This window comes from Lagopus leucura, unplaced genomic scaffold, assembly GCF_019238085.1.
Source record: "Lagopus leucura isolate 7727_CA_CO unplaced genomic scaffold, USGS_WTPT01 Super-Scaffold_100043, whole genome shotgun sequence".
Taxonomy (NCBI): Eukaryota; Metazoa; Chordata; class Aves; order Galliformes; family Phasianidae; genus Lagopus; species Lagopus leucura.
The window spans coordinates 1,140,239-1,153,603 of record NW_024962290.1 but is presented as its reverse complement, the minus strand read 5'-3'; the positions used below and the strand labels follow the sequence as shown (position 1 = coordinate 1,153,603).

The 13,365-nt window shown below is 52.2% G+C and overlaps 1 protein-coding gene across 3 annotated transcripts in view; it reads right to left on the bottom strand.

The window, feature by feature from the left end:
• SCUBE3 (signal peptide, CUB domain and EGF like domain containing 3) overlaps positions 1–3,245 on the bottom strand; it is a 30,092-nt gene extending 26,847 nt beyond the window's left edge. For all 3 annotated transcript variants that reach the window (XM_042884280.1, XM_042884282.1, XM_042884281.1), the window contains exon 1: positions 2,729–3,245. In XM_042884280.1, coding sequence (XP_042740214.1) covers positions 2,729–2,813 — 85 coding nt within the window. In that variant the 5' untranslated portion in view covers positions 2,814–3,245. The remainder of the gene's footprint in view (positions 1–2,728) is intronic.
• Between the last annotated feature and the right edge of the window lie 10,120 nt (positions 3,246–13,365).

The following is a 13,365-nucleotide window of genomic DNA, read 5'->3' as shown; positions in this document are numbered from 1 at the left end:
CTCCGGTGCGACCGTCTGCGAAGGAAAAAATTTATATAAAAATAAGAGAAAAAAAATAAAACTCCCGAGCCGCTTGGAGACAGCCATACATCTCTGCACTGGAAGACTCGAGGTGTCTGAATATTTATACTCCCGTTGGCAGTTACAAAAAAACTCTTCTTCCCTCCTTCCCACCCCCCTCCCCTTTTTAATCTAAGTATGGGCATGTCAGACGCCCTCAGTCAAAGATCTCCTTTGAACTGCTGTATGTTGAAATGTTTACAGTTTTACATTTCATATTTCAGAGGGGCGGAGGGGACAGGCACAACAGTCACACACTGTGAATGCAGCAGAGGGAGGAAAGCAGAGGCCGAGGGGGAGGAGGTCCGGCAGAGATGGGAGGGGAATCCAACAGCATCTCCATGCTGCAGTTGGGAAATTTTGTACTCCTTACAAAATAATACATCCCCAGCAATGTGGGCTCTGCAGGTGCATCCCCACCAAAGCTGAGCCCCTCATGCAGGAGGTGCCAAGGCTGTGGAAGAGGCTGCAGCCTCTGTGGGACGTCTTTGTTTATGGGATGCTGCCAGAGAGGCAACGGGATAAGGATGTGCCCTTGTGCCTGTAGGTGAAGGGCTGGGTGCACAACCCTGCTGAAAAACTGGGGAGCTGTGGGCACGGGGGAAGGAAGACAGCAGCATCCAAGCACTGGGGCTGCCAGGAGCTCCTCCTGCCTTGCATGGGTTTGTATCACCGTTTGAAAGCAATCCCAGTCCTAAGCTGACCCACCAAACCCAGCACACACCAGTCCTCCATTGGGCACCGTGCAGAGCTGAGCTGAGCCCCCTCCCTCAGAGCTTTGCAAGGTAACGCAGCACTGTGAAGGAGCCCTGCTTACATCACACCATTCTGCAGGAAAACCAACCCACCCTGTGTGGGACAGCTGACACAGGCATGTGTGAGGGATACCACACAGCTGCACGCTGCACGTGGCACCGCATGGGGAAAGCACCAGGTGAGCTACCAGCACGGCAGTGAGGTGATGAGCTCTATCCTTGGGCACCATCACCCCAGAGCTTTCAGACCCATCTTCTCTCAGCACACCCTAGGCACGTGGCTTGCTGCTCGAGTTCAACGTTGGAGCGTGGAGAAAGCCAAGTGGTGTTGGGGGACACCCGAACACCCCAAACCCACGTGTCTCTCAGCCTCCTCCCGCTGCCTCCTGAGCCCCAGTGGGGTCCAAGGGTTCCTCCAGCCCTGCTCAGCTCAGCTCAAACTGGAGCTGGGAGCAGTACAGTATGGAGGAGCCCGCACTGCCCCGGGTGCGAAGCGGGCGGTGAGGATTTAACTCACCTCTCTCCACCCCCTCTCCACCCCGCTCCTTCCCCGAAGGGATCTGTCAAGTCTCTGCACGATGGAATTTTACTTTGCTATTTTAATGCAATTCTGGCTCAGGCTTAAATGGAACTGGAAACCAAAAGGCCTTAATAAATAAATATTATGATAAGAAATGAAAGCAATGCATACACGAAAGATAATTTGGGGAGGGGGGGGGGTGGGAAACGAAGCATTCCTTTCTGAGCTTAAATCGTGAAGCTTTACGCAGAGCTGGACGCCTTCTCAGCAAACCTTTGCCCTGGAAAATCTCCCCCATGCTTGTCCAGACCGAGAAGACTCCCATTGTTTTAGAACACTGAAGGCAGATAAGACAATAGCCTTGAAATTCCTCCTAACTTCGTCAGTGACAGGGCTCAGCTCGGCTAGTCCTATTGCCTGCACGAGGTCTTTAATTACACGCTGCGCTCCCATATTTCATTCACACACTATTTAATCTCACCCTATGCACAAACATGCAGCTACTACAATAGCGGGAGCCAGAGCTGGTTTGATAAACCCTGTGTGGATGGGACAAACAAAACAAAACACGGTGCAAACAACAGATCCTAACAGGATTGTGGTGAATGAGGGAAAAAAAGCCCCTTCGATCCAGTGGCATCGTGCACATAGGGCTGTGTGTGCTCGCGTGCGCACGCACCCCAGTGCATAGAGAAAAATCCAAGCTAAATATAGAGGTGCTATAGAAAAGCCTAAGATATAGATAGCCCGTATATAAAGCTATGTGTGTGCTGGGAGAAAGCCTGGCTGAAGCACGGGAGTGGAGGAGCAGAAACGCCTGAAGTCGATAGCGATGGGATGTGCCTCTCATTTGCAGGGACAGGAAAGCACAGAGCGTTTTTCAGCTCAGATCCATGAAGCTCTCTGCAGCACACTGCCCTGCTCGGGGCTATCACAGCATTTGGGGTGCTGTGTGTGTGGATGGAAAGCACACCAACGTGGTGCTCCCACCTTCCAGCCCCGCTGCGCCTTCCCCATCCCCGGAGCGCCCTCACCCACATGGCATCACCCCTCTGCACACAGGCGAAGCCCCAAGACAGAAGAGCTTCCAAACTCCTTCAACCAGTGCAGTGATGGGTGAGCGCTGATTTCCTGCCTCTGCACCCCCTGCCCGGAGATAAAGAGTCCGAACACACGCAAAAAAAGCCAACAACCCTAAATGCAGATCATTAAAGAGTTCACAGAAAGACAACAATTAAAGGCAGCAGTGGGATATCTGCAAGCAGCGCTCAAAATCACCTCAACTAAGTTGTTACTGCTGCCCGTTTCACCAGCCTGTGTATAAAGCCCACATGTAACAGGAGGTCTGGCTGCCTGCACACACATCAAACAGATTTGGGAAGATTTCTCTTACCTTGACTGGCTTTATTTGCCAGCGTGATTCCAGAGTGGAGCAGAAGGGCAAGCATGCACAATCCAGCAATCTGCAACGCTCCCATTGCAATCCCCGCCTGCCTGCAGGAGCGGGGGCAAGAAGGGGGATTTCTCGTGCTTTAAAGGAAACAAGAGGCTGAGCATGCAAAGGGAAGGCAAGAGAAGGAAGGGGCTCTCCTCTTGCTGTGTGTGAGACAGAAGGAGGGAAGGGAACCAAAATGATGGAAAAAGCTGCTCTGGGTTCAGTGTGGGGCTCTTGGTGTTGCTAAAGAGGAGAGAGTGAGGGAAGGAGACCTAGGGCAGTTGGAAGAAAGTGGACTCTATCGCCCTCTCCCTGGCGGCTGCTCTGATCCCTTCTCCTTCTTCTCCTTCTTCTCCTTCTTCTTCTTTTTGCTAAATAATCCCAGCCAATTCCAGTTCTGCAAGAGAGCAGCAGCAGCGGCGGCGGCGATGAAGGGGGGAAGCAGGCGCCTTGCACTGGTGCTGGGGACCTGAGAAAGGGGAGTGGAAAGGAGAGCCCCATCCAAGCAACGCCCTTTTTCTCCCAGCCTTTCTTTCTTTCTATTTGGCTTTAGCTACTCCTTCCCGGCTCCCCCCTCGCACCCCCAGGCTGGGCTCTGCCTGCAGGAATTTACAGTCTGCTCTGGAGGAGCAGGGCCAGTAGCCATGGAGACTGCTTCCCTGGGAGCAGGGAGGTCAGGCGCAGACCATGGGTGATCAATGCATCAATGCAAAGCCCCCCGCAACCCCCAGACCCACCCCGCGCCTTGCAGCCCCTTGGCCCGTAGGGCTCAGGGTGGTGGTGGTGGGGAGAGGGGGAGGCATCTGCCGTGGGAGGGAAAGAAAAGGGGAAGGAGAAATAAAAGTAGAGGGGGGAAAAGGGGGAAAAAAAAAGAAAAAAGAAAACAAGCACACAATAAAAGAAGGAGTTTGCAGATGCCGCGACCTGCGGCACGGGGGCTCAGCGGCTGCGGGAATGGTTGGGCCGGTGGGAGAGCTCTGTGAGAGATGGGGAGGGAGGACTGGGAATAAGGGGGAGGGAAACACAGTGAGGAAAATGCGCTTTTCTGAGATATTTTGGGTTTTTTGGGGTTGTATGCAGGAGCCTCTCACAGCCTGGCCCTGCACGTAGGACCCCACATGGCCCTGTGCCTGCATTTCCTCCCCTGGCATCTGCTTCTAGGGGTGCAGAGGGGACCTGAGGCAGAGACCCCACCATGCTGCCCCCATGGGCTCATGTGTCCCCTTTTGTCCTGGCAGACTCCAACGATAAAAGAAATGGGTCTGAAAACTACAGAGAATGCACAGCTAAGCCAAAGCACCCGCTGCCATCCTGCCGGGGAAAGGAGAGGGTGCCCAGCAGAGCAGGAAGGTACTGAGGAGTCCCTGATTCTATTTGTGGTTTCCTTACAGAAACAAAAAATGCATAACCCCTGGGTTGCCATCACGGTGTGCAGGGCCCTGCTCTGGAAGAGGTCTGCACAGCCAAAGGCAGCAGCCAAGAGAAAGCTCACACTGTGCCATCGTGCACCCCCCTGGGTGCTGCCACCAGCAGGATCTCCATGCAAAGTGTCCAGTCCTAAACTGGACCCCTACCAGAGCAGTGAGTAGTAACTGACCCCTACCAGAGCAGTGAGAAGACCATGGTCAGGTGCAGGGCAGATGCACAGAGGTGAACAAGAAACCCAGCAGGGCAGCACTGCTCCTATGGGATGGGTCCAACAACTCACTGTGCTGAAACCAGTGATGGACCCTCAGCCCCACAGCATTGCCTGGGAAGGGGTGAAGAAGCAGCAGTGATTATTAAAGCTATAGAAAATAGCACCATATAGAGAAATATGAACACAGAGCTGTCACTGTTGGGATGCATCGGGAGAGGTGCGATGCATAAGCAGGAACTGGAAACTCCCTGCTCCTCTGTTCCAGGTCCCCACATCCCACCCCATCATCTTTTGTCATCATAACCAGAGGAAAACTACACACTCCTTTTTCTTCCTTTTTTTTTTTTTTTTTTCTTTTTTTTTTTTTCCTAACCTGTCTTCTAAATCTGGAGACCGATCTCAAGGCACGAGGGACAAGACCTTCAGCTATGTTGATTTATAACCGAGCTTCTAAATTACAGGTTTACGCATTAGTATAAACACCCATAAACCAGCCCTAAATACACAGTATCGTATGTAATCAAAACGCCAAAACACCGGTGGCCACGTGACAGCACGGGGGGAAGGATGGGCTCAGAGTGCCTCGGTGGGGCTGGCACCAACCAAGTGCTCCCAGTTAAACCAGTTCATTGTACTGGGAGTGGGTCTTGCCCTGAAAGAACCATTGGGAGCGAAGGTGCTGAGCCCCACGTATGGCTCATGCAATGGGGTTGGGACGGGCTGGTGTTGAGAAACTCACTCAAAAGTCTGGATTTCTTCCCAAACTTTGCCACCTGGTTTCCATGGTTGGAAGAAAAGAACTGCTGCTGGAAAAGCCACGGGTCTGTGCAGATGAAGATCCCCAGGATCACATGGGAAGGATGCAGGAAGGCTTGTGAAAATCAGCCCCAGCGCTTGGGGTTCAACCAGCTCCTGCCACTGGGAGCCCTTCCAAGGCAACTGGGACAACTGGGCAAGGCGGAGAGCATGGCTGCTGTGGGACATGCACGTGTGTGCGTTTGGGAAGGCAGGGCTCTCCTCCCCACCGCCTCCGCTCCCCGTGGAGCACTTCTGGGCAAAACCCATTTGCTTTGGCTTCACGTAGGGCCAGAAGATTCGGGTCCATTGTGCTGAGGCACTGAAGAGCCGGCGTGGAATTGTCGACCATGCTGAAATGGTTACATGGGGAGTAATGAAAATTTACTGCACCCTGCTCGGGTCGCCAGCCAAGAAATAAAAGCAAAAGATCACAACAGGCATTTTTTTAATTTGAGGCAAAATTAAAAAAAGAAAGGATCCGCACTTAGAAAATAACAACCACATCCACAGATCAAAGCAGCTGTTCTCCTCTCATTCTGGGTTTTAAGAGATTTCTGCAGCTACGGGGATGTTTACACAGGGAGAGAGATACATACATTGTGCTGTCTTGATGCTGCCTCTCCCCCCTTCATCTGGCAAAACATTCCCTGGGAGGCAATATGAGGTCATTCTTAGACCCTGCGTTGTTTTCCTCAAGCTGCAAGCCTTCGGGGCAAGAGGCAATTCAGTTCCCATTAGCAAACGCACATTTGCGCTTGGAACCTTCCCATGCACATCTTGATGAGGAGCTTGGGGCCGGTGACAGGACCTGCCCTCACCAGCTCCTCATGGCACCCAGGGGGTCACCAAACCACGGGAAGGGGCTGTGGAGCCAGGGAGCTGCCTGGCACCTCCTGCAGCCCAGCCTCCCTGTTACCGTGGCTTCCACTGCTTTTATTACAAGTGGGGCTGCGTGGCTCTGAGGAGCGCTAATGGGCTGTAAAAGTCATTTCCCCCTCTGTCTTCTTGTCTCATGACTATTGGGAGCTTGCATCCTGCTCCAAAGCCCATGCAGAGATGGAGGCTGTGGGAAGGTGCCAATGGATGCTCCCTTTGTCTCCTTGCATCCACCCGCTGGTGCTCCATGGGCAGCACCGCTTTCTCCAAAGCCAAGTCTGGCTAATGATCCCCCCCCCTATGCTATCAGTCTGAAACCAGACTTAGCACGAATGTAATGTTGCACACTATAAACGAGCCACATCTTCAGCACTGCCTGTGCATATTTGCACGATGATGGAGCCAGAAGGGATTTCTGAGGCTGTGCAAGGAACTGCTGTGAAGTAATAGTGGACACAAAGCTCCCATAAAGGACCTCAGCGCTTGCAGAACCAGCTATTGAATCAGGTAGGGGCACTGTAGGAAGAAGATGCCAACGGATTAAGCCACGATGCTTAAGAGTACAGAGAGCCCAGGAGGACCAAAGTCACAGCCCTGCCATCGCCCTGCACTGAAGGGTGCTGGTGGTGCCCCCAGAAAGCAGCTGTCGTGATGTTCCAATGCCCCAGCGAGGGGTGTGATCTCCAATTGGGAACAGAATGGACTATTTTTAAAAACAGCAAGGAAAACACTTCGTTCCCAGCAAGAAGCTGACAGCTCAGCTCATCTCTGTTGCAAGCTCCTGGGCACAGCGCTCCTTTCCCCAGCCCACCATTTCAGCACGGTGCTCCGAGGGGACGAGAAGCACCAGGTCCAGCTATGTGACTGCCTGCCCTCCCCCTCCCCGTGATGCCTTTTTTCCAGTGTCGTAGATCTTCCCAAAACGACGTCCTTGTTTGTCATTCCCCCCTTTGCAGCAGGAGAAGCTGACACACGCGGAGGTGAGGTGACTTACGCGGCGTCACCGGGAAGGTCGATGGCAGCGCCAGGAATAGCCCTGTTCCCAGCTAACCACTAACCACACTTATCCCAGAATAAGGGTCCCTTTTTCCAGCTGAATTTATAACAGCTTGCTAAGTGACATAAGCCCTTACAGAAATAGGCAGGCTTTTATTCCAGAATAATTACTGGGAAATCACACTACAGCGTGCAGGGGGTGTAATTACACCGGCGTAGCTGCTGCTGGTGGATCGTACCCCACGCACCGGCAGCTCCCTACAGCTTTTACCTTGTCCTGCTTTTCCATGAATCATAGAATCATTAAGGTTGGAAAAGACCATGAAGGTCACCAGCCATTGGCTCACCCCCTCCATGCCCTCTGACCACATCCCTCAGTGCCACATCTTCACGGTTCTGAATATCCTCTAGGGTCCCCACCACCTCCCTGTGCCAATGCTGACCGCTTTTTCCAAGGAGAAATCTCTCCTAATATCCAATCTGAACCTCCCCTGGTGCATCACCTACAGATCAGCACCGGGCAGAAGGTGGCAGATTGCTCCTTAAAGTTTTATTAATCATATTTCCCACTGAAGCTACCCAACAACAGACCTTCCAGCTCCTGCAGCCAACAGCTGTCTTTTGTTACCCCAGACTGATTCAGCAACGCGCTGTGTCTGCTTCCAGTTCATCTCCAGCACAGTTTTGGAGCAGGTGTTTTATTTTAAACACATGTTTACGTCCCACCAGGTAAAATCCAGCTCAGAGTTCAGATTCTGCTGAACTGAGGCCCGAAAAGCATCTCTGCCACGAGCTGTTACAATACATCCTCTTTAATGACCCGCAAAAGCAAACGGATGGTATTCATCAGGCGCTGATAGGTCCAGGTATCCATTGAGAGCACCATCTGCCAAGAGCAGAGCTCACAGCTCAGAGCGTACCGCAGGAGGGCAAGGGTTAACTCGGCACCAGTGACACTGCTTTCACTCCAGGACCCAGATGCGTGCGTTTAAAAGTAGCACTTCTCTCCTTAAAATAGTTTATGATTCTTAGTCGAGGATAAATCCAACGCCCCCGAGCAGAAGGAGACCTATTAATTCCTGAGTTTTTTCACGCTGTAGTAAAGCAGCGATTTTATTTGCCTGAGCTGTGTAAGATGTCAGTCATTTTCCCACTTGCATTTCCATGTACAATTTAACAAGGCATTAGTTTATTTCCAGAAGCCCCAGCCAGCCCCGAGCCAACCGCGTCAATATTTTGTCGCTGACACAAATGCCACCACCATTGGAGTCAACAGCGTGTTTTGGGGGGGGCTATATTCCTTTTTTTTTTTCCTTTCTTTTTAAAGCAGTGTTCCTCTGCGATGATGTATGTACAGCTCTTAAAATACAGCTGGTGACACAAGCCATCCAGAGCAGCTTACCTGGGCGCAGAGGCATTGCTTTAAGGGGTGAAGAACACGACTGGAGGGCACTGACCTGACCAAAGGCATTTGCTAATTAATTCATTCTTTCAAGAGACTTAACTGCCTCTTGCTGTCGGAAACCAAGGCGAACTCGAGCCAAATGCAAAGCCTGTCGGAAAACACGGAGAGACCCTTGGTGCCTGCAGAGGACTTCAGAGCCGGGCTGCAACGCTTCAGCTCCTGCTCTCCGGTGCCAGCAGCCAGGCTCTGAGCCAAGCCAAGGCTTCCCACTGCCCTCATCGCTCCTCAGTGCTGATGCTGGGCCTGGGGAGCACAGAGCCCAGGGAATGGAACAAGATGGGGCGTCCCCACCTTCCTCAGCCACCTCCTGTGATGCTGTTTTGGGGTGTTTCTTCTACACTGGACACTGGAACACTCCTGCACACCTTTGGCACACTCTCCTGAGAACTCTCTGAGGTTTCCTGGTCCAGTGGGATGGCAGCACAGTGGGCCCATCTCCCTGCCTCGATATAGACACTAAGTTTGTGCCCCAGGGATCACTATATAACCCTGAGCATTGATCTCCATCCTCACCTTGCAGCACCAAAGCCGGGTGCTCTCAGCAGTGATACACTGCCTGCTTCCCTCCAACCCTGCAGAGTCCAGGGCTGAGCAAACCCCAAGTCATCCCCCCCCTTGTACCCCACACGAGCAAAGGGACGAGAGGAAATCAGAGACCAAACTTCCCCCAGCTGGGAAAGCCCTGCAGGATCCCCCCTGTGATCCTGCACCGGAGAACAGAGCGGCCTTAGTGTGTCAACAAGCCCTAAACACCCGAGGGCAGCTGGAAGTGAGATGCCATTATTATTATTATTATTTTTTAATTTAAAACGAACTTCTTAACCTACAGGAAAGTAAACGTTCTTCTAGGATGGCCAAGAAAACCACGCTGGGATTTTCCAAATGTGCATGACTGACTGTTTATGAGGAGAGGCTTCCAAACACAGAAATAAATGGCTTGCTCTCAGCAGGTTTTCCTTTCTATATTTACCCTCACCTGAAATGAACATTATTGCACACTGCAACATTTATTCCCTCTGATCAGGGGAGCGGGCGAAGAAACGAACCAGCCGCAACACGTCAAATAAATTGTTAATCTGCTGTTTGCATTGGGGCCTGGGGAGGAGGGAGTCCCCAGGCCTGGGTCCCACGTACAACTTCCATGGCAGCTCCATGGAAGCACTGTGTTTTCCCCACTGCAGCACACAGCTTGGAGTTCTCTCTGAGTCCCCATTTCCCCCCAGGGTGTTTCTCAAGGAGGGAAGTTTCTACAGATCCGTCCCAGGGACAGATCCCCAGGTGGTGCGAGTGGTCCTGCTGATAGACAAAATGGCCACAGAACCCTATGAAGTTCTTCAGACAAGAGGCTGAGCCTTTGCAAACTGCATCTTAACACGAGGCTGACCACTCAGCTGTAAAATCTCTCCTAATCCCACCCTTGGGAGAGGAGAGGACGGGGAGATCAGCTGCTTCTGCAGGACGTTGTCCCCATCACATGGCTCCCTCGGTCACGCTCGCACCCACCACCACGTCCAAATCTGGGCTTGACCTCCCATTTACCTTGGAGTTCCCTACGGAATCATGCCAACCCCTGCAACATGCCAGCCCAGAGAGGGGCTCACACGGCCCTGGGGAAACCTGGAGTTAATTCCCTCCCATAGCAGGGGAAGCTGCTCTCTGACCTGGGTGCACAGGTGACAAGCCTGCAGTTCAGCAGCGGGGTTGGGAACAGCCTTGCTCTGTCTGCAGGGCTTGCATGCACTCAATGCAAGACAAAACCTTGGTGGTTTTTTTTTGTTTGTTTGTTTTGTTTTGTTTTTTCAGCTCAAACTTTTCACTTTTTGGAAAAGCCCATCCTTGTTAGGATAGCTTAGCAAGCCTTTCCCCATCCAACCACTCCGAGAGCATTTGCGTTAATCCAGATTAACTAACATGAAGCAATTTAGATAAACCGCATTAAGCCAAAACACCTTTGAACTTTTTTTTTTTTTGGATTGGAATCCCTGCCCGAACGCTGTGTGTGGTTCGGGCCTCCCCACACCGCGGCATTGCCGGAGCCGAGCTCTCCACCAAGCAAGAATTGAGTCAAGTCAGCAAATACAAAGATTATCCAAAGGCGCCGAGCCAGCGGCACTGCAGCGAACCGGTGCTTTGCCAAAAACACCCCAAACCATGTTCAGGAGCATAGAATCCTTAAGGCTGGAAAAGATCACCAAGTTCAACCATCTACCCATTCCCACAACGCTCGCTAAGACCCCCAGTGCCACATCTCCATGTTTCTTGAACAAGCATCCTACAGGGCAAAGGAGCACGGCGAGCACCTCTTGGCGCCAGGCTGACTATGTGACCACGAAGTAAAGCCCTCCAAGCCTCAGTTTACCCAGAGGTGACCTGTCCCCTGAGTACACGATGACGGGTCAGCTCGCAACGCGCTGACATCAGGCGCTGGCCACAGGAGGCTGGGCTGGGTGAGCAATGGTTTGCTGAAGGCGGCCAGATCCCACGGCCCGAACACGTGCGCCCAGACTGAGGTGGAAACAGCCCGCATGTACGGGGTGTCTCGTGGAGATGGTCACGCTCTGGTTTAGGAGGAGGGAATTAATAGCTGCTCTAGTCATTGGTGAAACATGTAGCGCACCGCGGGCACGTACACACCTTCCACATCCATGCCAAAGCAGCAGAGGAAAGCCGCCAACCCAACCGGCTCCCAAACTGCAACCAGCAGCTACGGCAATCTCAACACCAAGACCAGAACGTGCAGCCCAGCACTTCCATCTTCTCACCCGGATGAGACAGATGGTAATGCTTCATTGGCTTGCAGGGGAGCTACAAGCTCTTCAGGACCCAGCTGCCTGCCCACATATTCACACCAGCATCCAGCACAGAAACAACCCTGACCTTGTCAGGCGCACCAGGAGCTCCCGCAAAGAAAGCCCTCCTGCCTTGTGGGGGAGAGGGAAAACTCCCTTCTTTCCCAGCTCCCCCCCTACACCCTCCAAAAACACCTGCTTGCACTCTCTGCCCTCCACCCTGCTTGCTCTCCTCCTGGAAAAAGAACTCCTAGCAGGAACAAAACCACAGCACGTAGGGAACTCCCCTATTTTCTGTGAGCAAGAGCCCTAACGCCAGCGGGGCTTTGCATCTCCTGCTCGGACAGGGCTTGCTTTCTGCAGACGGAGCCGCAGCCCTGCTCAATGAGCTCCGCTCCCAGGTGATTTGGAGCAGGATACACCAGGAAGTTTGCTTTCGGCCGCCCCAGTCGGCGCGTGGGTGTGTAAACAGTGACCGACTTCACTGCAGGTTCGCCTCCTTTAAATGGGGACTTTCACATTCGTCAGACTTGAAAAAACAACGCCAACTTTTCAACAAAAAATCCATTTCCCCTTTCCATTGGCTGCGGCTGCTGCCAAAGGTATTTCTGTTTGAACGAGAGGGCCCTTCCCTCCTGCTGCCACCTTGCTGCACCCAGCAAAGCAAAAGCACAGGATGCTTCTGTGCCGAGTTTTGGGACATGCAGGGATGGCACACAGAGCCCTCTGCTCTCCAGGGCAGTTGATCAGAGGAGAGGTGACGTGATTTTAGGGGTTACAAACTTGGGAGGATTATTAAAGAGTGAATTGGGAATAACCACGCAGGCTGCTGCCCGACACTCACCCTAAAAACTCAAAATCCCTGTTGTGATTTTGCCTAGAGAGATGAGAAGAATCTAATCAGAGAGATGCATGGCACTCATTAAAATGGCAGATTAAAAGCACCAATCTAACCTATCCCCAGCACTTCTGAAAAAACTGCCTTGCCAGCAAGGGAAAGTCACCCAGGAATTGGATTCCCTTGCAGGGAAATGCATTATAAATGCATTCTGCTATTACAGTTCAAGTCACCTGTCACCAGGGAAAGAAAACCAACACAGGGCTAATACATACTCACTATTGCCTCTTCTGGGACCAGGACTTATAGACCTGGACCGTGCACTGAAATGGGGGATGAGAGCAAACTGAAGTCATCAGCGAGCTGCACTGCTTTATTTTCTGACATGAACAGCATCTCGGCTTCTTTGCATGAAGCTGAAGGTCAGAAAGAGGAAGAAGTGGGATCACGTGAAGCCAAACAGGGAGAACTGTGGGGAATTCCCAGACAGGATTTGAACCAGACTGGCCCCATCAAAAACCTCACTGGTTTTATTTCTCACAATCCTGCCCGTCTGCCAACCCCTTGCTGGTACTTAGAGCAAAGCAACAACCCCAATGCCTCCTTGAGCTCCCAGCATATCTGTAGCAACTCTTTGGGATGAGCCCACTGTGTCAGTGATCCTGCACATGCAAGCTACGTGCTGGACAAGCTCTATCTTTGAGCAAGAGGAAAGGGCTCTGTGCACACTGGGGTTTTCCCAGCTTCTTCCTTGGCAGCATTCAGCCCCCGGCCAAGGGCTGGTCGCTATCTGATGTCACTGCAGCATTGCCCAAGCCGAGCACTTTCCCCTTATTGCTTTTTGATGGGATAATTTTACAGCTCCCTGGGAGCCTGAGGAAATCAGCCGATTTAAGGAGATCACTTTAATACAACCATGTATTGCAGATGCACAGAGGGACTGCCACGGGTTCAGGTTAGGGCTAGCCCCTCCTGGCATGGAGTTGTTTACACAAACAAAATGGATTACAACTCATCAGCTAAGCTGCATTAATTGTACCCTTAGCCTGCTGTAAACCCACAGCAATGGTGGCAGCTCCAACCCTTTAAAACACGCCTATTCTCCATTGCAACTGCAGCGGGCGAGGAGAGCTGCAGCTTCATACACCCCAGCTGTGAAGCTGTAACTAATTACGTGTGGTAATTAGGTTGTCT